The 27,285-nt window shown below is 35.9% G+C and overlaps 2 protein-coding genes and 1 long non-coding RNA gene across 5 annotated transcripts; 1 reads left to right on the top strand and 2 right to left on the bottom strand.

Annotated features, from left to right (window-relative positions):
* Positions 1 to 1,101: 1,101 nt before the first annotated feature.
* On the bottom strand, positions 1,102 to 14,043 carry LOC123899869 (mediator of RNA polymerase II transcription subunit 33B-like). Its single transcript, XM_045951123.1, has 10 exons — positions 13,166 to 14,043; positions 12,754 to 13,082; positions 12,560 to 12,651; positions 11,915 to 12,266; positions 11,162 to 11,372; positions 5,850 to 5,964; positions 5,572 to 5,733; positions 4,780 to 5,446; positions 2,821 to 3,027; positions 1,102 to 2,488 (listed from the first exon to the last, which is right to left on the bottom strand). Exons 1-10 carry the CDS (start codon positions 13,873 to 13,875, stop codon positions 1,368 to 1,370), a joined length of 3,966 nt encoding a protein of 1,321 aa, XP_045807079.1. The 5' UTR covers positions 13,876 to 14,043; the 3' UTR covers positions 1,102 to 1,367.
* Positions 14,044 to 15,017: 974 nt separating this feature from the next.
* On the top strand, positions 15,018 to 18,052 carry LOC123899870. 3 transcript variants are annotated; one of them, XR_006805752.1, is made up of 4 exons: positions 15,037 to 15,306; positions 15,480 to 15,570; positions 15,673 to 15,833; positions 17,788 to 18,052. It is a non-coding gene; the product is annotated as an uncharacterized LOC123899870 (long non-coding RNA). The 3 variants fall into 3 exon arrangements; XR_006805750.1 differs by having other exon boundaries at positions 15,480 to 15,833; XR_006805751.1 differs by having other exon boundaries at positions 15,018 to 15,833.
* Positions 18,053 to 24,776: 6,724 nt separating this feature from the next.
* LOC123896707 lies at positions 24,777 to 26,921 on the bottom strand. Its single transcript, XM_045947065.1, has 2 exons — positions 25,646 to 26,921; positions 24,777 to 25,552 (listed from the first exon to the last, which is right to left on the bottom strand). Exons 1-2 carry the CDS (start codon positions 26,919 to 26,921, stop codon positions 24,777 to 24,779), a joined length of 2,052 nt encoding a protein of 683 aa, XP_045803021.1.
* Between the last annotated feature and the right edge of the window lie 364 nt (positions 26,922 to 27,285).

Consider the following 27,285-nt stretch of genomic DNA (forward strand, 5'->3'; position numbering starts at 1 on the left):
CTAAAAATATGTGAATTTGTTGTAAGAAAATCACTTAATTTATGATAATTAATTTAATTTTGAGAAGTTTCATTTTAATAACTTTTAATAATATAATTTTTACAACTTCACTATATCGAAACGTTTATTTTATTAATTGTGACTTGCATGTAACCGATTTTTTTTTAAGTTGCATTTAAGAATATATGTAAACGTTTATTTTAATAATTAAGACTTGCAGTTAGCCGACACATTTTTTATTTCACATTTTTTTTTGGTTACCCACATTTAAATATATATATCGAATAATTTATTTTATTAATTATAATTTATTTGTAACGACTAATAATGTCTTATGTCTTCTTTATTATTATTATTGAAACAGTTAAATTATAAATTAATATTTTTTTTATAACCGACAAAAATATAATGTAAATAAACATCGAATACTTTTTATTTAATTAAATATTTTGTGGAAGTATTTCACTTGTGATTAAAATAGTAAATTTTAATGGTTTTTTCTTAACATAAATGAATTAATTGTCGAATGCATACAAAAGAGAATGCATGACAGACCATCATTTTAGGGATTTTTATTGTTATATATATGATGATTGGATTCAAAACATTATGTTATGTTAGGCTATTCTTTTATTCAAATTCAATTCTCTGGCTCCAAAATTTTCAATCCATAAGGTTGAGTTTGGATTAAGGGCGAAATTATGATATGCTCATTTGGTAGTGGTGTCTGTCTACTAATTTCAATTTTTTTTTGATGTATTTTAACCTATATCTCAAGTTATCTACATACTTTAAAATACATTACACCAAATCAAATCATAAAAATGATGGTATGTCATAGTTGTGCATGTCGAACAACTAATTTCCTCACTGGTAGATGTTTGATGCAGACTGAGGATGGATTCTACAACAAAATTATCTTCATAGTCACTGCTCAAGAGTGCTATCCAACAAGATGTTTTATATAAGGAACAAAAATATTGCCGCAAAATTTAGTCACATGACCGACACCAATTTTTTTATTTTTTTTCTTCTACAGAACGACAAAATCTTTTATCGTAATACTTGCTATGATTTAACTGTTTATACGCTAGTTAAATGTAACTGCACAAAATTCAACGGAAAATATGAATTTAAGAAATTTACATTATGGTTGTCAAAAAAAAAAGAAATTTACATTATGTACATAACTAGTAGCAAGTAGCAAATGAAGTGCACCGTTTATCTTCCTGAAAAGAATATCATCATCCCTAACTTCACAAAAATTGGTTAGTCTGGGATCTAGATTCCTTACAGTTAGAGATTCCATGCAACCAACAAGTTCGGATCCACAAGCTCAATGCACCATGTTCCCAAGTTCTGACCCGTTAAAATACATTTTGGCTAATCATTTCAGCTACCTCACCCATGAGGCTTGTCCCTCTGATTTCTAATAATTGCAGAGCCAAGTCGTCTTCATTCAACTGTCTTAATCCCATGCTCACTCTCTTCAACATGGCTACATCAAGTTCCTCAATCCACAGCGGTGTGCAACTCACCATCAAGCTCATAAACCCGGACACATAGGCACGCCAAGTTGCACAATCACAGCGAAGTGAAATTTTCCCATCTAGAGCATTTGCAAGAAATTCTAGATGAATCCCAATAACCTTTGGTCGTCGTTTAGATGCTGTTGATGAAGAGTCAATACCCCAAGCAAATGTCCCACTAAGTACAGCAAAACATGCCAGAGCATAACCTCTAAGAATGGCAACCACAACCCTAGATTCTCCCGCTTCCTGCTCCAACCCTTGTGCTGATAAAAACCATGAAGGTAAAGTTTCTGTTATCAAAGATTGAATCAAACTAGTGCCACCAGATATCCAAAGAAAAGAAGCCCCAAGAAGGGCAGCATGCTTGACACGTGTCATCGATGCAGCAAGCGAAACTTGTCCGTATCTCATTCCATATTTAGTCTTCTTTAGCTTGTGCGCTTCATTGTTGGGCAACCCATCACTTGCTATATCTCTAACCAAAAGCATTAGAAGAGATACAATTTCTTCTGTCAAGAACATAGCATCTCTAATAGACCTGTAAACTCGCAAGTAGAGAATTCCAGGAGCAACTGGAGAGATCCCTCCTAAGAAGTGAGAACCAAATCCATGACCAAGGAGGGCGCCAACACCACCATTGTTATAAATACAGGAAGAACCAAGCCCAAGAGTAGACATAAAGCAACTTTTTAGGAGCTGAACTACAGCATCCCTGCTATGGTGGAAGACAGTTCCAGAAGCAGAGAATACAAAAAAGTCACTCCAACGCTTCACCTTCTGAGCCCACAAAGAACCTACAATGGGCATGCAAGGCCAGGGGCAACCAGCAGAAAGGTTGATCAAAGAAGGGCCAATCAAAACAAGAAAGCGCTCAGAAGATTTATCAAGTTTATAGGTTATTGTGAGACTTAGAAAAGCCGCCAAAGGCAAAGGAAGTGTAGCTGGAGCATTCCCATCTGCTTGCAACAGTTCAAAATGTAGTGTCAACAGATTGATACTGTAAACCTTGTCCATATAAATATATAATGTAAACAAATCAGTCTACAAAAAAATAGCATGTGCATTCAGTAACAAAGAAGTATGGATATTTCCAGGTCAATCATAAATCTGGTTGTTAATTGAGACTTGAGAGTTTATCATCACCCAAAAATTACAGGTCAGAAGAAAAAAAAATTATGGGAAGGTCAAGAGAATTATGAATATGTAAAACACATAAAAGTTAGTTGGCCTACAGAATGAAAATGATATAAATGCAGCAAGTATCATCTAAGAAAGTGAATTTGCAAACCTATTGCGAGGCTTGGGACATCAACACCCGTGGCTGCCAGAATTTTTTTGATTTGTTGCTCGACAATGGATAAATTCGCAGCAGGACTGGGCCAATCAGTTCCATTCATAAAAGCTGGTTTCCATACACCACGTGTTACTTCAGCTGATAAATAGCTTACAATGGTTGCCAAAGATGCCGGAAGAAAATCAGCAATATCTTTTAGACCTGAGATAAGAAGCAAGCACATAGACTTACCATTAAGCAAAAAATTTCAAAAACAAATAATTGGTTACCAAAGGAACTTGTTTCTGCAACCACAAAGGTCCCCAAAGGAACTAAGGTACAATTGATAAAATCATGTTTCCGTGTTTGTGCATTTAATCGGTTCTTCGTTTTTGCATTTTTGCGCTGCTTAGTTTTTGTGTTTCTGCATTTCTGGATTGTTTTTACCCAGTTTCACTAATTTGTTGGAAATGGTTTATGTGAAATGCAATAGAAAAAAAATAAGGAAAGAAAGTGAGAGAAGGGAAACATGGTGGTCCCATGAAGTAGCCAAGAGGAAATTGGTTTTGGGACTGAAAGAAAGACTGCAAAATGCAAATAGTTTCATGCTGTGTTTTTATGACTTTTTTTTGGTACTGTGCTGATCACTGGTCACTGACTGTTTTTATGACCTTTGTTTTTGTACTGTGCTGATCACTGACTGAAAGAAGTAGCCAAGACAAATTGTCTTAATATGGTCTTGCTTATAATTGTAGGTTCTGCCATCACTGGTCCAATTGGTAGTGTGCTGATCTGTGGTCTAGGATTGCAACCTTGCAAGTTATGCTAACGCTATTGTTTAAGTTATTTTGTTTCTTCTATTTGATGTTGTCCCAGGTTTGTTTTAAGTTGAACATTTTTAGAAGTTACTGAGGATAGCTTGTAAGTTCTTAATTTCTCAAATTTGATGTTGTCCAAAATTTGATTTTCTGATCTTGAAAATCTGAAACAATGATGGGTAATCAGCTTTTGATTGGCTTTATGGAGGTTGAATTCTACTGCTCATGATGATTTTGATGTTTAATTGTTGTCTTTGGAGAAGAATTAATAAAATAGTGTAATTTTGGAGTAGAAATAAAGGTTAAAAAAATATAAATTCAGTTCTTTAAAACTCCAAATACACGGCTCAAAAAATAAAAACAGTTCACTTTCCATAAAAAACAGCTCGGTTCCTAAAAGGTTAACAGTTCAGTTTTGCAAAGAAAAAACAGTTCAGTTCGAAAATACAGAACCGGTTCACCGAACCTTAACAACAGTTTGGTTTGGCTCCGGAAGAACCATTAATGAGTTCAGTTTTTCCGAACCATGTCGGTTCAGTTTTCTTCCTAAACCAATCCATGAACAGTCCCGGTACCCTCTATCTTTTACATTTTGTTAATAATTATTAAATATCAACACATTTCATGAATTCCAAACCATTAATGGTTCAGTTTTTCCGAACCATTGTCACGGTCCGGTTCAGTTTTCTTCCTAAACCAAGCCATGAACAGTCCCAGTACCCTCTATCTTTTACATTTTGTTAATAATTATTAAATATCAACACATTTCATGAATTCCTACACTACACCTTTACCCCACAATCAAATCAAATGGAAATGCACATACCATAAATCCTATATTATGAAACCCTAAATCTCAACAAGGAATATTCCAACATTAAAATGAGAAAAACAATACTTTATTTAGAAAATACTAATCCAAGTAAATGAGTAGAAAGGCTGTCATCAGAATTTGGTATCAAAATATCTTTGGTTTTAGAAAATATTTATATTCAGCCTTTTCACTGTCTTAGTTATTCCAAGGATATCTTTATTCCATAGTTCCGACATTCTTTAGTTTAAATTTTAAAGCATGAAAGGCTCAATACAATCCTGAGATAATTCTTAATGATACATAATGATAATGCAAAATAAAACATGAGGAAACTGGGCAAACCTGTAGCCAATTCACGGGGACTGAGTCTTCCGTGAGCACAAGCTGTAAGTGCAGCATCAAGAACAAATGGAGCTGCTTCAAGGATATCCCATGCTGGCACTTTGAGTTTCACCAAAGCGTCTTCCAATGAAGAACCGGAAGAGTTGCTGTTTCCTGAAGTTGAAGATGTCAATGATTGATCACTTTTATTTATTTTCTTGCACATCATGCTTAGGAGTGCATCAACAATCTGAAGAACAGGCCCTCCAGGAACAAGAGCACATCGAGTTGATGCAAGACATTCTTGATGTTGTTGATACCACGTGCTCAATTTTGGAAAGGAATCCATAAATACAGGCTCTGAAGAAAAACTTATCATTTTTGAAATTCTTCTGCTTTTTATTCTATCTCTTGGTGATTTCCCAAAGGATGCTAACATACTATTCCGAACCAATAAAAGGTACTCAGGACCCAACTGTGATCCTAATGCTGGAGTTGCTGCACCTCCCATCACATGTTCAACAGGTGGATGATTAAACCGCCATAATCTCAGCAGGAGAACAAATGCATTAGAGAACACTGCATGATAAGAGAGCTTTTCACCAGTTGCAGAAGTCCATGAGACACTAGGAACACATGATCCAAAAGCCTCACATATTGGCATTAGTGCAGCAGCAAGTAGTGGAACCTGAAAAAAGATGGTAAAACGAATTCACAAAATCAGGAAATAGTGAAGTGAATTGAAGATGCAAGCTTTAATTGTGCATGTACAAGTATGTGGTAGAATACAGAGTTTATAAAATTTGAACATACCGCACCATGTAGGGAGAAAATGTGAACACTATCTACAGGTGAAATTCCAACTAGAAGGACATTCAAAAATGGAGCATAGCTAATCAAATGGTTTTCAGTCCCAGAGTATTTAGTAGGAACCGGAGGAGAAAGCAATTTTATGATGAAAAAAACGACGTGTTCCTGCAAACAAAGACAGTCGTTATAATCATGAAAGGAAAGAAAAAAATTAGAAAAAGGAGCATAGAGACAAGAAATGAGCTAGACAAGGTTTTCATATTATGAGAAAGTGAGATCACCTGCACATTCCACCCACGTACTAGAGATGCCCCACAAAGAACGGTAGCTGCAGATATCTTTTCTTCATCTGAGCCATTGATTGCAAATTCAAAAATTTTCTCAATCTCTGCTAAGCTTCCATCAAATTCAAAAGCTTAAAATTCAGTTGCATTACTAACAATATAAAAAATAGAGCATTGATACACACAATTTCAGGAAAAAGAAAGGGGAAACTGAAGGCAGATATTAGGAAAAACTACAACCAATTAGACAGTTGCCATTTTCAAACATAGAAATCTCTATCAATGCATGTCTGGTGAAAATGTCTAATTTGGCTTAGAAACAAGTAATATCTCTTCATTTCCAGATGAAACAAGTCACTTTATCCCAGATTTATAGGACAAGGTGCTATGCAAAACCTTTTCAATATTAGTTATGGTATATATTATCTATGATACCTAAATACAAATTCTATATAATATTTTACCTATCACATTACCTTATCATTGTCTTAAATAGAAGCACTGAGCATTTTTTTTTTTCCTTTTTAAAAAGTATTTATTGAAGAAAAGAGAAATACAGAAGTAATAAGATCAGGAATTCTCCTAGCAGCAACTAAAAAAAGAAACAGGAGAACGCCCGAGCATCAGCTTAAAAGAGTGATCCAGTTCCACTGAATATCCAACAAAAAACCACTTTGGAAACAAAAAAGACATGCATATGTTCATAAAACCACAATGAAATAGGGAAAAGATTCAAGCCAAAATAAGATTTGCATTAGTAATATATAATATAGTAATATTGTATCTCCCAGGTCGATGGATGTGGTTTTTAGGAGGATTGGTTTTGCCATCCAAAAAGGTTTAGCGGCGCAGCTTGTTGCCCGCCTACTTTTCATCTAGGAAGCACCGACACCTCTATGATTAGGCGTGTCGCGGTGTCCGACACGTGTCCGTGTTCGACACTCGTATGACACTCCTCCGACACGTGTCGGATAGCTCATATCGGTGTCGGAAAAAATTCAATTTTTCCTTTAGTTTGACACTCCTTTGATCGGTGTCCGATACCTGTAAAACACTCGTATGACACGTGTCGGACAAGTGTCCCAAAAATAATTATTTTTTCTCTACTTATACTCTCCTTATGCACATATTAGACATATCTACAAGAGTTAAAGATGTGTAGAAACAACAACATTGAATTATTGATCAATGAGGAATTTAAGACATTACATTTTGATTACGATATTTTTAGTTTTTTCGATTGTAGATGGATAAATAAAGGTAAAATACTATCATATCTTGTTTTAAATTTTTTTTTAAAAAAATAACTTGCTCTAATTAGATTTACATGTATATATTTTGATTCTCAATTTATATGTTTTATAAATATGTAGCGGTGTCGGTGTCCTATATTTTTTACATTAGCGGTGTCGCGGTGTCCGTGTCCGTATCGTGTCGCGGTGTCCGTGTTGGAGTCCGTGCTTCATTGCCTTTCATCCGTGTAAGAATGGCCCAATACATATGATAGAGACTTAGATGAGGAAGTGAGCCTTGACTTTGACCCAAAGCCTAAGGTGTGGAGAATATACACAAGGAAGTGTGGAAAGGGAATACAAGAATGATGCGTGGTAGTAAGAGTGCATGAGGTAGTAGTTACTAGTTACTATATAATAGGAAAGAGGGAGAAAGAATAAGGTATCTAGAATTCTGTTAGAAGAGTGGGGTCACCATCTTGGTGATTGAGGGAGCCTATGAGCTTTTGGGACTGATAGACAGTTCTACCAGTTTGTTACCATTACTATTGTATTTTCTGTTATCTGTAGTTGCTTTTCCACCCAATACAATCACAGTTTTTCATCATTTTCTTTCATTATTATTAGTATTTCTGTTTGAGAACCCATCAATTGGTCCGACCTATCGGATCAAAACCACACCGCACCAGTGATTGTAGATGCCACGACAACCTAAGATGGGAGAAAGGATTGAAGCATTGGAAAAGCAGATGGGAGATAGGAAATCAAAGTTGCAAGCTTTAGTTCAACAAATGAAACAACGGAGCTTGATTCTAAGTGACTTGAGCAAACAGATCGGCCAGAAAGAGACATCGTAGGAAAGTGAGACGTCAGTTGGAGATAACTAACAGTGAATCGCGTCTCTCCGGAAAGAAGGTGAAGTATGCAGCGAAAGAGATAGATTATGGATCACTGCAGAATCTATCAGAGCAATTAGATCGAAAATTTCCGCGACAACTAAGGGTGACACCATCATTCACGAAGAACCACACGACTGTGGTTGATGTGCTAGAAGAGAATCACGACGAGTCAAATAACAAAGAGGATTCAATGTGGAAAGTGAACGAGGCATCTAATGGTACCGAGAAGAATTTCAACGCATGTGTCCAATCGGGAAAGTCAGAGATGAGGAAGTCACCAAGCACGAAGGATGAGAGACAACGTGCACATAGAGTGGACTTGTGACCGCCGTCGAAACCACAAGACATGGAGGTTGAGAGGTGCAACGTGGAGGTCATCCGTGGAACATTAGTTAACTGTTAACCTGTGAAAGTCCTTTCATGGCGAGAGCCACCGGAGGCGCCAGATGCGTTCTCACCGACTGGAAACCTATCGGCGACGGCCCCTTCACAACCAGAACCGTCGGTCGTTGTATCGCTTGTGGTGGCCATGGGGTTTCTGCGGAATGAACAAACTAACAACAATTTGGAGTCAAAACCCGGCCCGGTTGAAAAATGAAGATAGGAGGGCAAATTTTTCATTTTGTAAGTTAGGCCGAAACTTAGAAATAATGGGACTGACCCAATTAGATGATCTCATATCAGTACAGGGTCCAAGTGTTTTGGGTCTTATTCAAGACAAACCCTTGTTCATAAAAAAAAAAAAAACAAAAAGGCAAACCCTTTAAGAATTACTTGAAAGGGTGCACGCAGAAGATATCAAAATAAAAATATTAACAAAACACAAAATCAGCAACAATGGAAGCACGGAAGAAAAATCTTCTTTGAACACAAGGTCCCCACTACAAGAATCTCCAGGTAAGGTTGTATAGCTGCTTAAATCCAGTTCAGAGTTGGGAATCGGATTGCTGAATTTGCCGCCATGGAGAATGGAAGAGATGTTGCGCATCACAAAGAAGAAAGTGTTTCTCAAGACTTTTGAGGAGAGATATCCTTCACCTCCATACCAAGTAAGAAATGACATGTTTGTTGAGCATGACTTAGGTTTTCATGTGGTTTTGGTATTAAGTTCAATAAGTTTCTTAGCTTTGAATGATAGTAGAAGTTTTGGAAGGGAAGCAACTACAATGCCTGAGGAATTTTCATTAATCTTTAGAAGACTTTTAGCTTAATTTGGTGCAACCTCTTAAAGAAGAGAAACGAAGTTGTGAGCAAAACAAAAAAGGTTAGTGGGTCAGTTGGATCAAAACTTAAGCCTTCAGGGCCTGATCCAAATTTATGACGGGGATCCAAAATGTATACTTCTGGATTCAACTCCATTAGATCAGATGCAAGGCCAACTACCTGGGAATATGAAGACACGGAATAATAGGGTTGTTGATGTTTGCAGGTGGAATAGAAATGGAGGGATGTTACCATTTTCAACGATTTGGAACTCCTTGATCAATGAGTTTGCACAACAAGGGATGTGTGTGGAAGTTTTTAAATACTTTAGGAGTATAAGGTTGCTGGTGCCGATATGTTCAAGAATTCTCATGAGGTTGTTCATAGCATGTATTGATCCACTGTTGCCAAATGGGAAGGAGATGAATAGGTATGGAGTGAGATTTTTTGTTGATATGAATGATTGGTTGGCAACTACTTTGGGCGAGATACTTATCCAATTTTGGAATACATGGATGGGGAGTTTGGACGAAATGAAGACTGAGTTTCCTTTTGGAATTATGTTATTGGGTGCATTCCGACAATGGGGCCCAGGAGAACTCAATTTCCTATGGCAGCTACAACTTGCGACTATTGCTGGAATGGCTTACTTATGTTTCATGGATTGTTCAACTTTGTATTTGATAGACTAAGTTTTGATGGATGCAAATTTCAACCTTGAGGACAAGGTTGTTTTGAAGGGGTGGGTATTGATAGAGACTTAGATGAGGAAGTGAGCCTTGACTTTGACCCTAAGCCTGAGGTGTGGACTGGAGAGTATACACAAGGAAGCATGGAAAGGGAATAAAAGAATGATCACCTGGTAGTCAGAGTGCATGAGGTGCATGAGGTAGTAGTTACTATATTATAGGAAGGAGGGAGAGAGAATAGGGTATCTAGAATTCTGTTAGAAGATTGGGGTCACCATCTTGGTGATTGAGGGAGCCTATGAGCTTTTGGGACTGATAGACACTTCTATCAGTTTGTTACCATTACTATTGTATTTTCTGTTATCTGTAGTTGCTTTTCCATCCAATGCAATCACAGTTTTCCATCATTTTATTTCATTATTATTATTATTACTTCCATTTGAGAACCCATCAACATAATACACAGAACTGGACAAAAGGGTAATGAAACCATGGACATTAGACAAGAAACCGCAAACCTTTCTTTTAAGAACGGTACACATGACAACATGGTGTTGTCCAATATATATTGCTGCGAGATGATTACTGTATAATAAATTGGTGGGTGCTGAGACAAGTCTGGAGATCAACTTAGGGAGTAAGAGAGAGTAAAGACAATAGAAAGGAGGGTGATCTTCAGGTCTAAATGAACTAGGAGTGATAAGGAATTCCTTTAAAAAATTGAATCTTGATTATCGGTTATAGACTTATAGCCTTAAAACATTTACTTCATATACGAGAGAAGTTATGAGAAAATAAGTTAACTATCCAATTATAAATCCTAAAGAAAAAAAAGTATAATCTTGTTCGTTTAGAGTAACTGTAGTAAAAGGATATACAATCCTACAATGAAAAGCCCAAAATACTGGCAAGTCACGATATTGATAAACTAAGAGTGATCTAAGTGAGCAGAGTGAATGGAAGCAACCAAGGGGTATTATTATGAACTACAAATTTGGAATGCCCAAAGTTACACCAAGGGTTTCTAATGGAATTTATAATGCAACTTAATCGATTTAAAAGATAGAAGCTTTAAAGTCAAGCACAAGTTAAAAATTCCAAGGAAAGAACACAGCCAAGAGGTGGGAGCTGTATAGAAGAGGAAGGTAAAAGATAAATAGAAAAACTAGGCCAGATAATATTGAATAATTTTCATCGCTGTTACTTTTCCATGTAGGAAGAGCAACTATCACAAAGAGCGCATGTGGCATATTAAGGAAACAATGATATATGAGGCAGCAGCATACCTGGAAGCAGGAGTTGCGACTAAGGCATTAACCAATGGAGGAGTTAACGGTGAACCCTGCATCAATGATGACCAGCTAAGCAAATGGTTAGGAATACTACGAGGCAGTTGATTGCAAGGTGCACCCACATAACCAGGCCAAAAATAAGCAGAGGTATCGATCAGATGTCTCGCAATACAAGCCTCAATAATCAGATGCCATAGGTTACCAGCTGCAACGAATCATAAAAGAGGCATAATTAGGAGAGCCCAAGACTAACATGAAAAGATCACCATCCGAGAGCAAATCAACAGAAGAAAACAGAAAACCAGATCATTGACAAAAAAAAATTATTAAATTAAATGGATCGAGACTAAATTGGAAATGATAAACAATTCAAGACTAAAATTATGATGGCCAAGATAATGACAGAGATAAGGATCAGGTCATCTGCCCCAGAAATTTTATTAAGAAATACTTACCAGGATAAATGAATGTGTACATATACTAGGTAGTAGGGACCATATTAACTATTTGAACTCAAGAGCCAGGAGTAGGCCCACACTGTTCTTGGTATGAAGTTTCCTTACATAATAGTTATAATTGGATGAAATTTGTTTTGAATTCGTCCTAAAACCATTCATTCATTTAAATTTTACGCCCCCAACATTTTAATTACATTCTTCCCGTATCTGAACATATCATCTAGTGCAAATAATGACTGGAGTTCCTTCTGTAACTGACACTTAGATATTCACAAAAGCAAACACTTACAACAGTTTGTGGGCAAGTCATTCACATTCATATATTCCAAATATCCACTATGTCCCGTTACAAACATGATAGCCTTGGCAGCAGCCTGATTAGCTACCCAAATAACCGGTTGAGGTGGATTGAGTAAATCCTGATAGTCACCCAATAACTGTAAACTTGTAACCAATTCCCCACAACGCTTTCCCATAGCCGGCTTGTCCTTCCTTTGATTCGTAGGGCTACGCTCAGCTTCTTCAATCAGTTCACCTTCCTCTTCTTCAATAAGATTAGTAACCACAAGGGTCGTAATGCACAATAACATACACAAGCAGGTATCAAGGCGAGGTACAGGACCCTCACTAGGATCCCTCTCCTAAAAGAACAGGAAAATGAATATGTTAAGTCTCAAAAAGAGCTAATAGAATCCAACAGTGTGCAAGCTATCAGTGTCCCTAACTCAAATTTAGTCAAGAAGCAGTAGATCTGACAGCGAAAACAGAGAATGTAAAGGACACAACATTTTCACTCATTTTTATGGCTGAAATTCTGCATTTGACAGCACCTTACACATTTGTAAGCTCATCAAACAGTTTTTGGGACATAAATGAGCCAGAAGCCCAGAAGAGGTTTTAGTTAATCAATTGCCTGAAATGGGTTGTTTCTTACCCGTTGAACCAGTCGCAGTGCAGCAATCCATAAACCTAAAAATGTATTGTGCCATGCAGTACCATTAATAGCTTGTAAAGCCTTCACCAGCCCTGCAAGCGATAAATGAAAAAGAAAAGGAAAAAAAAAAGAAGGTTATGTATTAGTTGTGAATGGGCATATTAAAAAAAATGAAGGCAGAGAGAGTAAGTAACCAGTAAGAAGTTCAACAGTGGCAGCCATGACATGATGAGCATCCATTGCATCCTCCAGTATTAGATCAATGGGAAGCCAAAGTGAACTATCATTATGAGATTGGACCGCACTTGCACTAGCACTTGCAGCCAACATTGAACTCAGCTTCATCTTCTTCTTCTTCTTCTTCTTATTATTATTATTATTAGGTTCACAAGACATAGGCCAGTTCGATTTTAAATTCAAAGGAAAAAATGAATCTGGAGATAAATGTTTCAAGCTCCTCAAAATCAAGGAGTTTGCCGCAAGCTGCTCAAGTTCATCAACGAAAGCTCCCCAATGCGTTGACCTACAAATAAATAAATAGTTAAATAATAAATATACTAGAAATTAAGAAAGGAAAAACGAATTAGTAAGTGAGTTACTACATACATGTTTCGTTGAACTAAGGAGAGGATCCTTGAAGTGAGTTTGTGATGAAGAAAGCGCGCAATGAATTGAATTGCGGTTGCGGTATTTTTAGCGTGCAGGTGGTGGGGGTTATTCAATTCCATAGTGAGATCGAGACCGGGATCATCAACGAATAATAAGGATTTGTGGCGTTGGAGTAAGCCTTCGTCTTGTAAGGATGCTTGGAGTAACTGCCAGACAAGAGTGAAAAGAAATTGAACTAGAACAACGCCAGGGTGAGGGTGAGGGTGAGAAGGATCATGATGATGATGATAAAGTTGGGAAAGACTACGAACGTGGTGAATGGAATTCATAAGAGAGGGATAGTTAGGCGAATTGACTAGAGAAGAGAGAGAGAATGCGTGTCTGTTGAGGAGGTGTAGGTATAGAGAGTAAGCGGCGGGGTGGAGAACTGGGTGTCTGTTGGGAACTACTTTGATGGATAGGAGAGCCAGGACCAGGAAAGGAGGTACCATTCTCACTTCCATCGCTTTCTCGAGGTATTTCCATGTCGCCGGCACGTTATTTTCCCAACATATGTGAGATACCAGACGGTGTGCCAGCTCCACCGACGGTAACGACACACCCGCCTTGTTGAGCCATGAGCTCACCTCAATCGACCATACAACAGCCTCCGTCTTCTTCTCTTGTGACCACTTTGTTATCTCTATTACTCGCTCCCACGATACCATCGTCGTCGTATCGTATTCTTCTCCACTCTCTAACTCCGTCTGCGCTTTGCTTCTCTTTTCTGTGCTCTCTGTCTTTTTTTGACTAATCAAGTAGCTGACTGTTCTTTATTGTTTTTTTTAAAGATAGAATTGACTCTCATCTTGGTTTCAGGTATGGTTCTCGTGTTTGGTTGTGAGAAGAAAGTGAGAAGAAAGAAATAGGTGTGAGAGAGAATGAGAAAAGAGAAAAAGATAAGAAATAGTGACACGATAGCTGTAACAACCCAACTCTAACACTATGTTTGGATGCCAAAGAGATAGGGAAGAGAGAAATAGTGAAGAGAGAAATAAGAGAGAAGAGAGATAGAAGAGAAATTGGATGGAAATTTTATATGGTTTGGATGAATAGAGAAGTGAGAAGAGAGAAATTAATAAAATGAGAAAATAACAAATTTACCCTTTTTTACAAGAAAATAAACTAGTTGAATGAGGGTATTGTTGTAAAATTATTTATTTCACTACTTGTCACACAAATCTCTCATAATATGGAGAGATTTATTTTTGGCAGTTACTAACCATTATATTTCCCTCTTTCCTTATTTCTCTCCTCATCCAAACTATAGAAATAATTAATTTCTTTGCTATCTCTCTCTTTCTTATTTCTCTCTTTTGTAAATCTACCTAAACAAACACAGTGTAAATAATAATAGAGTTAAAATTGACAACTACAAAATAAAATTAAGAATTTATTGAGTAATTGGAAATTATTCTTTAAGAGTACAGTGTTGGTTTGTAGTAAGTTTGTAATAACCCAACACTTTATTACTAAATGGAGGCTGTAATAGTAGGGATCAGGATTTGATGCTGTAGTGGTTTCACACAGTTCCACGCGGTTATCGATCTCGGCCGTAGAGATTTGATCAGAAGGTTTATATTTATTCAATGTTGATTTGACAGTTGAACTCAATTTTTAATCTTGACCATTAGTTTCTGATCGGACGGCCGAAATCGATAATCGCGTGGAACTGCGTGAAAACACTACAGCATCAAATCCAGTTCGTAATAGTAGAATTGTTATAATAAGAATGAAGGATTAATGAAGGGCAAAAGTGGAAAACTGTTGGTAAGGATATATAAAGACAATTGAGCCAAAATAAAACCCTATTCATTCTTTTGCACAAAACAAAAATCTGATAATCCTCATCTTTCTCTCTGTACTCTCACGCCCTCTTTCTCTCTTCTCACCACAACCATCAACTTCTCTCCATCTTGAATCAATCACCACATGCAATCCTTTGGGTTATTAATAGGTAAGATTTGTGGCTAGATGTTGTCACTCCTCACCCAATCTTTCTCCCTCATGCTCAAAATCCTTTTACCTAAATTCTCAAAGAACAGCTACTGCATGTTAGAGATCTTACTTGGGTTGAGTTTATTGTTCAGAAGCTTGAGGTAAGAAGGAAAAAGCTCACTCTCCCTTTCCAAACTGTCAATGAGTTTTTCTTCATTTAATCCAATTATCCAAATACCTATTCTTCACCTCTTACTCGAAATTGGTCACTTCATGTGTTGTCTTTACCCCTTAAAGCACTCTCTGAAGTTGATTGTTGGTGGTTGTGCTACAGCAACAGTTGGATTGTTAAGCTAAAAACAGATTTTGGAATAATTGAAAGAAGTATGTGAAACCTGTATTCTGGACAGGGTCTCACTAAAATGGTCAGTACTCTCTCCTCTTAACTCCGTTTTAAATTCCCTTTGTTTCTATGGTTAGCTAACGAAATTTCGGTCGTTTGGATGCCAATTTCGTGAACTGGAAAGCTGTAACAAATTCGAGAGACGCGTCTGAAGTCCAAGATCAGATGCAGAATTTTGGATTGAAGTTAGCATCATAGTCATCTTACGAGTTATTGGAAATACAAATGGAGCCTTAAAGGTTGATTTTGGAGTACAAGGCAGTAGTTCTCTTTCTTGGACTTCAGGTGGGTTCTTCACATAAGTAATTTTCTTAATCAAAAGAGTACGATTTATTTCCAATTCAAATGGGATAAGTAGGTATAAATTAGACCCTTAGAAGTATGATTATGGGTCTTGAGAAATTGGGGCAAAACTAGGCTGGAATTGGATTAAGAATAGCCTATTTTCCCCTATACTTTGATACACCAAGATCATGTTTGATTATCGTTTTACATTGAGATAACGCGTTAAGTATGACAAACATTTGTAACTAAATTCTTAACTCTTAGCACGATATCATAATGTATGTAAAATATCGATGACCGGATATGAGCTTGATGTAGCGAAGAAATTAGCATGTTATACTTGCTATTATTATGTTTAATCATTGTTCTATATTGTAGTAGCGACTTGGTGCTGATACATATTTTTACCCAAAAACATTTTGTATCCAAGAGTTGCTATAATGTATGTAATGTCGCCAATAGATTAAGTGTAATTAGTAAGTTGCATAGTTAGAACCTAGTAGCGTTATAAGTGAACGTTACTCTTGAGAACATAGAGATGCAGAGGTTCCCTGGGTTGTGGGTTAAGTTAATTAAAAGTAACCGGTTCTATGTTGTTAATCTCGGATAGCGGCGCGTAGCGCCGACCCTCAAAAATGCTATTGCGGTATAGCGGGTAGCGCTATAGCGGTATAGCGGTCATGTACAAATTAAACATAAATTCCAACAACATACATAAATACTAAAATAGAAAAATACACAAAATTAAAAGGACTTTCTTACTTAATAATTATACTAAATATTGTCATTTACCATCAATAAGTTCTAAATAAAGACTAATACCACTCCATGAAGTTCTAGAAGTACTCAAAATGACATCCCATTAAAATTCTAGAAGTACTCAAAATGACATCCCATTAAAATAGTAGAGCATAAGCAAGTTCTAAAAGTAAACAAAATAATGACAAGCCATTAATCTTTTGAAGCCCTTGAGACCACATCTGCTTCTGCCTCATCTTCACTTCTAAGCTCCACCAGATTAAGGTTTGAGAAAGGAACAAACCTTGTAAGAAGAGGAGAAGAGCAGTTGATTTGGAGAAAGGAAACAGAGGAGTCGATTTGGTGAAGGAGATGTTGAAGGAGAAGAGGTGATTTGGTGAAGGAGTCCGTTGAAGGAGAAGAGGAGAAGAGCGCGATGTGAGAAAAGAAAGAAGAAACAACTCAAATAGAAAAGTAAATCAAGTGTTGTGATGTGTTGGTTGCTTTTTGATGTGCAGAAAAGTTCAAAATACCCCTCACTTATGATTTATTTCGAAAATAAAGATTTTCATCAATTTTTCCCCCCTCCAAAACCCTAAAGCGGTCAAATAGCGCTACCAAAACGCTACGCCAACGCTAACAAAACGCTATTTTCCTGCAAATAGCAGCCGCTATTTCCGCTTCTCTAAATAGCGGAAAGCAGTCTTATAGCATAGCAGAGAGGTGGTAAAACGCTACGCTATAGCGCTATAGCGTATAGCGCTGCTATTAACATCCTAGAACCGGTTAATAATTGGTTAAATGATTGAGTGGTAATTGATCCCGAATTGCCACGGTAAACAATCTAAGATTATCCGTTGTTTAGGATTCCGATAAGTTAAGAAATGTGAGTAAGACCAACGTGACATAGCTATGTCACAACGGGTAGTGGAGAACATCCTAAGTGGAGAACATCCTAAGAGGAGTACATCCTTAGTGGACCTTTCGAGATATACTCACCTCGGAAGCTTCCTGTAAAATGAATCAAGATAACTATTGTGTGATACATATTTAGTTTCTATTAAGAGAATTATTATTACGTTTAAGCTGTTCTTATGAATGTAATGAATTAACGATCGATTCCAAAATGGTTCGTAAGAGATAGTTGCACCTAGATGGGTAGCGAGGAATCCATTGAGACGAAGTGACTGTCTCACCCCAATCCCTTTTGATACAGATAAACAGGTTGCAGTGTAGAGAACTATGGACTAGAAGAAGTGAAGTGGCATTGGATGTTATTGTCATTGTTTATCTGGATATTCTATTAAGCTGTTGTATAATTTAGTGTCATAGTATATATGTATTGACCAGTTATTTATGGCTCTGATGTAAGTTTTTAAGTTACATTATGACAGGAATGTTATCATTCAGTTTAGTCAATACTTGTAGAATGACAAGGCTTTTATGTTTTATGGGTATATACAACGAGTTTAATTCACTAATTTTAACGTATCCCGATCCTTTTATTTATGTCTTGGCTAATATTCTAGATAAATTAGCTAGGGTGTTATAATAGCATAGTGACATGATATGATATAAAACAGGATAAGGATAGGATATAATAACAGCATGATAATAGTTATACTCAGTTATTCATATCATGTGTTTGGTGCACACAGGATAACAAACATGATAACTATTATATTTTGTTTTTAATACATGATTGCTCATAATAATATGATAAGATATATAACATATTTAAATGACAAAATTATTCTTGTAAAAGAATTGTTATTTTTTTTTAAATTATTTTGTAATACTTTGAATTTTATAAATAAAAATATAAATAAGTAATCAAATAACTTTATATAATTTCAAATAAAAATCATGAGAAAATAATCAAGTTTAATTTTTTATATAATCATGATCAAATAAATAACTCAATAATATATACATGTTAGATAAGCCAAATAAATATATGATATATCTCATACGTAAATAATAAAACTACTATTGCAAAAGAATTTTATTTAGTTTTAATTTTTATAAAATTTAAATTAATATCCCTAGTTATCACCTTTATGGTTAGGTAGTGTGAGAAGCTTTGCCTGGTTTTGTGTTCAGTTTTCCTTTCATCACATTCATAATAAAACTCTTCCATACCTTATTTTGGTCTCTGCTCTATCACTTATAATATGTTTGATTCTCTCCTTGATCTTGTTCAAAAGAAAAGTTTTTGCTGCAGGTTCTTCATAACTTCTACATCAAGTTAATCCTAAACCTTCATCCATTTTCATTGTCCAATAGTTTCATTGTCCTATGCTGTGAAGATGATTTTTCAAGATTTGTTTCCCAATAGAATTTTCTACTACTGTCTCTGGCTTATCTTTGTTAGCCTTGAAGCACGGCGATTGAAAGAGAGTAGGAGCACATTCTCTCTAACCAATACTTATGATCAAAGGTATGTTCGGTGTCCAACACATGTTGGTGTTAGACTCTGAAACAACACCAATTCACGTGGTTAGATTCAATTATTTAATTTTCTCAAACAACTAACAAATTCCAATTTCTGTCAAGAGTTAGGTTACTAATCTTCCATTTTCTGTCAAGATGAGGAGCATTCTCTCTCTACTATAACCAATATCTGGTAGAAAATAGTTGGGGCGGGGGTGTAAATGATTTACTTGGTAGCTATTATAGAAAATTGGGGGTCTGTGTGTAAAATAAGCTGGAAAACAAAAAAAAAAAAAAACAAAATGCTTGATGTTTATAAGTTGCATGTGTTGAGGAGAGTTGCTTTTGGTTTTGAAGAAAAATTAGGAATAACTCTATAAAAATGTTGTGTGGTATTTCAACTTTGTTTGAAATATATATATTTTTTTTGTTGATGAATAATTTTTTTTGGGTGAAACTAGTTCCTTCCAATCTTTATTTTTAAACTTTTGATTATACACTAATTTGGATCAAATCGGTTTTAAGATGAATTTTGTTTTTCAAAGACATCAAATGAATTTTAAAACAAATTGGTATAGATGATAAGATAATTAGGGCCAGTTTGGTGCGCAGGATAGGATAGTAATAGGATATGATATAAAACAAGATAAGGATATGATAGGATATCAGCAGGATAACAGTTATCCTCGGTTATCATATCCTGTGTTTGGAACACGCATGATAACAAACATGATAACTATTATATTTTGTTTTTAATACATGCTTGCTCATAATAATATGATAAGATATATAACATATTTAAATGACAAAATTACTCTTGTAAAAGAATTGTTATTTTTTAAAAATTATTTTGTAATACTTTAAATTTTATAAATAAAAAATATAAATAAGTAATCAAATAACTTTATATAATTTCAAATAAAAATCATGAGAAAATAATCAAGTATAATTTTTTATATGAATCATGATCAAATAAATAACTCAATAATATATACATGTTAGATAAGCCTAGAATTCGTAGTCCACAACCCATGAAAATTTAGGTGAAATATCAAACAAATCCTATTTTTTCATCTATTTTGGAAAAATCTCAGAATTCGTAGTCCACACAACCCATGAAAATTGTAAAAAAAACTACCTGAATGAAGAAATTATATTTTGATCCTCTTTTTTTTAAGAATCTTTTATCAAAACATATATATCGAGTCTTTGGATCCTTTTAGGTGAGAGATATCAAAACTAATCCTATTTTTCCACCGAATTTGGAAATATCCCAAAATTCATCGTCTATAACCCACAAAAATTGTAACAAAATCTACAGAGATGAAGAAATTGTTTTTTGATCCATTTTTTTGAAGAATGTTCTATCAAAACATATATAATGTGTCTGTGGATCTATTTAGGTGAGATATCAAACAAATCCTATTTTTTCACTGAATTTGGAAAAATCCCAAAATTCGTAGTCTATTACCCATGAAAATTGAAAAAAAAACTACAGAAGTGATTAAATTGTTTTTTGAAGCCTATTTTTGATGAATCTTATATCATAACATATATAGTGTGTTTATGGATCCATTTAGGTGAGAGATATCAAACAAATACTATTTTTTCATCGATTTGGGAAAAATCCCAAAATTCGAAGTCTACAACCCATGATAATTGTAAAAAAAAAAACTACCTGAAAGAAGAAATTGTCTTTTGATCCTCTTTTTTTTCCATTTAGGTGAGAAATATAAAAAAAAAATCCTATTTTTTCATCGATTTTGGAAAAATCCCAGAATTCGTTGTCCACAACCCATGAAAATTGTAAAAAAACTACCTGAATGAAGAAATTGTCTTTTGATCCTCTTTTTTTTTAAGAATCTTCTATCAAAACATATATATCGAGTCTTTGGATCATTTTAGGTGAGAGATATCAAAACTAATCCTATTTTTTCACCGAATTTAGAAAAATCCCAAAATTCGTTGTCTATAACCCACAAAAATTGTAACAAAAACTACGGAGATGAAGAAATTGTTTTTTGATCCATTTTTTTGAAGAATGTTCTATCAAAACATATATAATGTGTCTGTGGATCTATTTAGGTGAGATATCAAACAAATCCTATTTTTTCATCGAATTTGGAAAAATCCCAAAATTCGTAGTCTATTACCCATGAAAATTGAAAAAAAAAAACTACCGAAGTGATTAAATTGTTTTTAGAAGGCTATTTTTGATGAATCTTATATCATAACATATATAGTGTGTTTGTGGATCCATTTAGGTGAGAGATATCAAAACTAATCCTAGTTTTTCATAGATTTGGAAAAAATCCCGAAATTCGAAGTCTACAACCCATGATAATTGTAAAAAAAAACTACCTGAATGAAGAAATTGTCTTTTGATCCTCTTTTTTTTTCATTTGTGGATCCATTTAGGTGAGAGATATCAAACAAATCCTATTTTTTTCATCGATTTTGGAAAAATGCCAGAATTCGTTGTCCACAACCCATGAAAATTGTAAAAAAAACTACCTGAATGATAAAATTGTCTTTTGATTCTCTTTTTTTTTTTTAAGAATCATCTATCAAAACATATATATCGAGTCTTTGGATCCTTTTAGGTGAGAGATATCAAAACTAATCCTATTTTTTAACCGAATTTAGAAAAATCCAAAAATTCGTCGTCTATAACCCACAAAAATTGTAACAAAAACTACGGAGATGAAGAAATTGTTTTTTGATCCATTTTTTTGAAGAATTTTCTATCAAAACATATATAGTGTGTCTATGGATCCATTTAGGTGAGAGATATCAAACAAATCATATTTATTCACCGACTTTGGAAAAATCCCAATATTCGTTGTCTATATAACCCACAAAAATTGTAACAAAAACTAACTAAATGAAGAAATTCTCTTTTGATCCTATTTTCTTGAATAATCTATCTAAACATATATAGTGTGTCTGTGGATCCATTTAGGCGAGAGATATTAAACAAATCCTATTATTTCACCGATTTTGGAAAATACCAAAATTCGTAGTCTATAACACATGAAAATTGAAAAAACGACTACCGAAGTGAATAAACTGTTTTTTGAAGCCTTTTTTTTTATGAATCTTATATCATAACATATATAGTGTGTCTGTAAATCTATTTAGGTAAGATATCAAACAAATTCTATTTTTTCACCGAATTTGGAAAAATCCCCAAATTCGTAGTCTACAACCCACGAAAATTGTAAAAAACACTACCGAAATGAATTGTCTTTTGATACTCTTTTTTTTTAAGAATCTTCTATCAAAACATATAGAGTGTGTTTGTGGATCCATTTAGGTGAGATATATCAAACAAAACCTATTTTTTCACCGAATTTGGAAAAATCCCAAAATTCGTAATTTATAACCCACAAAATTTGTAAAAAAAACTACCGAAATAAAGAAATTGTCTATTGATCCTCTTTTTTTTTTAAGAATCTTCTATCAAAACATATATAGTTTGTTTGTCGATCCATTTAGGTGAGAGATATCAAACAAATCCTATTTTTTCATCGATTTTGGAAAAATCCCATAATTCGTAGTCTTTACAACCCATGAAAATTGTAAAAAAAACTACCTGAATGAAGAAATTGTCTTTTGATCATCTTTTTTTTAAGAATCTTCTACCAAAATATATATATCGAGTCTTTCGATCCTTTTAGGCGAGAGATATCAAAACTAATCCTATTTTTTCACCGAATTTGGAAAAATCCCAAAATTCGTCATCTATAACCCACAAAAATTGTAACAAAAACTACGGAAATGAAGAAATTGTTTTTTGATCCATTTTTTTGAAGAATGTTCTATCAAAACATATATAATGTGTCTGTGGATCTATTTAGGTGAGATAACAAACAAATCCTATTTGAAATTCCTGGCACACAGTAAACAAGTGTCGTTGGTACTGTCGAGACACTTGTCTTCGCACTTGTCTCTCGAACGACAAGTGTAGCCACACTTGTCGACACACCTTTCACGCAGACAATATAACAACGCAATTATAACAACAATAAAGTAAATAACACAATAAAGTTGTTAACCCATTTCAGCACAACGGCCTACTCTGGGGGCATACCAAGCCAGGAGGAATCCACTATGATAGTATCAATTTGAAGTTAAACTCGCCCGTTTACAACTTCGCACTTAATCACTACCCGTGCTAATTCTACCTAGGAACTCCTAGATATGAGAACCTCCGCTCACTCCTCACAACCCTACAACCCAGTAAGGATTTGAAACAATACAACAACAATGATGGAGACACCCTCCTAAGACAACCAAGGTCCACTCTTGCTTAAAAGCTTGCGAGCAAACCACACACACCTTAAGAACAATCTCCGTACTTCAAAGCTTAGGAGAAGTTCACAGTTACAACTCAATAAACTCAGGTCCTAAGCTTGCATCAATGGAATGCAAGAAAGGCTCACAATTGACACTCTAAACCCTAAAACACACGCTTTGTAATAACACGGTTTAGATGAATTGTACAATGTCTTGACCTCCTTATTTATAGCTGTAGAATAACTTGAGCTCCAAGACAAAATTAGGTCTTCACAATTGCGGCAGCAGTTGACATATTTCTGAATTCTATAATTATATTTTTGAATTCCATAAAATATATTTTCTAAAATAATATTTCTTTAGAAAATAAAACTAGGGTTCGGCTGCCTTCAAAACACATTGATCACGTGCGCCTTGTTGTATAAGAAACCATGAATTAATTCTCTAATCAAATCTTCAAAAGATTGAGCACAAAATAATAACCGCAAGCTGGCGCGCGTTTGACAGAACACAGGTGTTGTTCCAAATGTGCTCACATGTGTCTCAACACTTGACACTAGCACATGTGTCTCAACACTTTGGCTAAAGGATGTTTTTGCAAAATGTAGCCAACATACAAAAATCCAACAATCTCCCCCTTTGGCAATATTAGACCAGTGCAAGAGAGATACAATATTACCTTTCCTTCGAGTCAACATGAACACACACCTTAGGAAAGAAAAGAACACGTAGCAAGACTACTTCCAAGAAAAACTTTTTAGCTAAGAAAACTTGAAGTAGCATCAGAGGCAATGCAACAGCGGAATAAAAACAACTAGCCTCATGGAACAACACAAGGGACGAGTAAACTCCCATAGTGGATTCAAAAGGTAGGAGAGATAAACTCCTATTAGATAGAGCACATCCATTCATAAGATTCAATAGGGAAAAATAAATTCCCACACAACATATCAGAGGAAAACTAAATTCCTATAAAATATGTGAGAAAAATAAATTCTCAGTCAATAGTGGACTACAATGGTCCAGGTGCCAGCACATTTGGCACAACACTTGTCATAAAAAAATAATCAGGCGATCAAGAGTCAAACACTCACACTCCCCCTGAATTCATGCATACGTAAATCAGAATAGAGAAAGAATAATTTGCTACTCCCCCTCAACATATGCGTATAGCTCACACTCCCCCTCAATACGAGCAATCATAAGCAATCATAAGCACATAACATACTCCAGTCACCAGATGTCACCACATCTGTCTACACACCTTGCACAGAGAACTCACACACACTACTCCCCCTTTTTAGCCAGAATTTTGACAAACACCATGCATAGGAAAATAGAGTAGCAAAAGAAAAAGATCCAGAGTGCAAATATTACAGACCATAGGCACACACAGGTGCTAAAAAATCCAGGGCCTAGCCCATAAACGCAACAAAAGAGAGAGATCCAAAAGTACATCAGATCAAAAGAAAATTAATCAGAAGAACTACCAGAGTGGTCCACCGACTCATCAGTATCAGGATCAGAATCAGCTTCCTCATCCTCCATCTGTTTGCTATGCTCACCCTTACCAGATGCAGCAACCTCTTCAGCCTTGAGTGACTCAATCACACGATCAATCTTCAATTTTCTGGCTGCAAGTGCTCTACTGGTCTCAGTCAGATCAGCTATCATCTGCCTCCTGGAGAGTTTAGCAGTCTTCTTTGGGACAGATGGGCCAACACCTGCTGCAGCATCTGTCTCTGCAATCAGCCGCTGCTCAATGACCAGCTTCCCTGGCCTCACACAGGTAACATCAGCAGCTGTAAGGATATCAGGGTGCTGCTCCAAAATAATGTTGCACAGTAGAGTGGGAAAAGCAATAGGCTTCTCAACAGCAAAAGACACAGCATGAGTGAGAGTTTCATAGAAGATGTAGGAGCCATAGTCAAATGGAAATTTAGTACCCACAGCATAAATGAATTTCCCTAAACTTCTGGACACATCACTAGAGTGAGTAGTAGGTACCCAATTGTGTGCAGCAATTCTGTTTAGGATGGCATACATTGGAGTAAGCTGTGTAGCAGCCACTTTGGCATTCTTGCCCCATACCTTCAACACACCACCTGTGAGAGTCTTACAGATAGTATTATCTGTGACTTCAAGCTCAGCAGCATCATCAGCACTCCTTTGCAGGTATTGATTCACAATAGATGGTGAGAATTTGACACACTTCCCACGAACAAAAACTTGCCTGTATTCAGGGCTTTCTGGATCATCACAATTTTCAGCCACATTAATCAAAAATTCCTTGACAAGCCTGTCATAGCACTTGTCCAGGCCAAACACAGTTTTCATCAAGCCTGCATACTCCAAGGCTTCATTAACAGATTTGCATTTGAGGATGTCCTCCTTGAGATTTCTTTCAAGAGCCAACCTCCTGTGGTACACAAATTTCCATCTAGAGGAACCATTTTCCAGATGAAAGGATACATTGTCCAAAGGAGCATAAGGTACAGACAGTGGAACTTTTCTTCTTCCAATACTTTTTCTAGATGTGCTGCCAGATGCAGCAACTTCTGTTCCATAATCATCATCAGAAGCATCAGAGGGAGGAGCTTTCCTTTTCAGGCTTTTCTTCTTCTCCTCAGTGCTAGGAGCAACCTTACTCTTATCTTTTGGAGGTCCAAACAGTCTATTCTTTCCTGTATCCTTTACAGACTTAGCAGGGTCAGGAGTCTGGACAGGTGTGCTGACAGTTGTCAACCCCTTGCCAGCCCTACTTCTAGTTCTTCTGGCTACACTAGCCTCAGGATTAGTGGTGATAGACTTGTCACCAGCAACAATTTCATCATTAATAACAATATCAGGATCATCAGAAAGTGTCCTATCAGCCTCTTTATCAGACTGAGACTTCTCACTTTCATCAGACTCAGAATAAGATACAATACCAGTACCAGTTTGAGTAGTTTCAACAGTGGGATTCATGACTTGCTCAAGAATTGGTTCTCCAGCCTTATGTGCCAAAGATGTGGCAGCATCTGGCACAACAGTTGTCTTAGTGGCCCCATCTGTGGGCACACTTGACTCAACATTCGTCTCTGGAATGGTGTCCTTGTGAGACTTTTCAGCAACAACAACATTGGTCTTAGTGGGAGCACCAATGGTTTCATCAACAGTAACAGAGGGAGTAAAATCATTTTTCCCCAATTTTTTAGACATAGTCACATTCTCTGTTCCTAGGGTTTCATCAACAATAGTGTGTTCGTGATCTAGAATTTCAGAAGTCTTACCAGGTGCTTCAACATTCTCTTCAGCAGAATCAACGACAGGCGTAGCAACATTTGGAGTAATTGGATTAACATGCAATTCTGACATGGTGAAGGCTCTGCTCGTTTCAGATTTTGATTTCTTTCCTTTATGCGTCGATTCTTTTGTGGAAGCAGGAGAAGACGAAGGATTTGTTTTCACTTTCAGAGGCTTGTCCTTCTTTGACGATTTCTTCTTCTTTTTCGTTGAATCAGTAGGAGGAACAGTTGAAATTGGGACAGCTTTCACAATCACAGTTGACGCATCTTCGGCAGTAGGAGAATGAGCGTCATCGTGCTTCATTGGTGAGGATTTTTCTGGATTAGACATGATGTAGAAGTTTATGGAAGTTGAATGGAGTGAGAGAGATGAGAGAAGTTTCGAATTGCAAAGAGAGAGAAATTGGAGTGAAGAATGCGTGTGAGTGGGGTGGTTAAGGAAACCAAATAAATTTTGTAATGATTCCCCTATGTAAGCGTGCGCAACATGTGGAAGGGGAGAAAAGGTAACTGCTGCACGCTCCCCATGCAATAACTGCTATTGATCTTCAAATAGGCAAATTCCTAATTTGCCCCTTAACTTCTCAAATTGGTTTGCATCAAGTGCCTTAGTAAAGATGTCTGCCAACTGTTCTTCAGATGCAATATGTTCAAGTGTGACAATTTTCTCTTCAACAAGATCCCTAATAAAATGG

Source organism: Trifolium pratense, linkage group LG7, assembly GCF_020283565.1.
Source record: "Trifolium pratense cultivar HEN17-A07 linkage group LG7, ARS_RC_1.1, whole genome shotgun sequence".
NCBI lineage: Eukaryota > Viridiplantae > Streptophyta > Magnoliopsida > Fabales > Fabaceae > Trifolium > Trifolium pratense.

Excerpts from the sequence above, each read along its gene's own strand:
- LOC123896707 (XM_045947065.1), bottom strand. The coding sequence starts at position 26,921 with ATGTCTAATCCAGAAAAATCCTCACCAATGAAGCACGATGACGCTCAT. Across the intron at positions 25,553-25,645 it reads TGAAGCCTTGGAGTATGCAG|AAAGCCCTGAATACAGGCAA; the intron begins GCTTGATGAAAA and ends GTGATGATCCAG.
- LOC123899869 (XM_045951123.1), bottom strand. The coding sequence starts at position 13,875 with ATGGTATCGTGGGAGCGAGTAATAGAGATAACAAAGTGGTCACAAGAG. Across the intron at positions 12,652-12,753 it reads CACTGTTGAACTTCTTACTG|GGCTGGTGAAGGCTTTACAA; the intron begins GTTACTTACTCT and ends TATCGCTTGCAG. Across the intron at positions 5,965-11,161 it reads GTCGCAACTCCTGCTTCCAG|CTTAGCAGAGATTGAGAAAA; the intron begins GTATGCTGCTGC and ends ATTTGATGGAAG.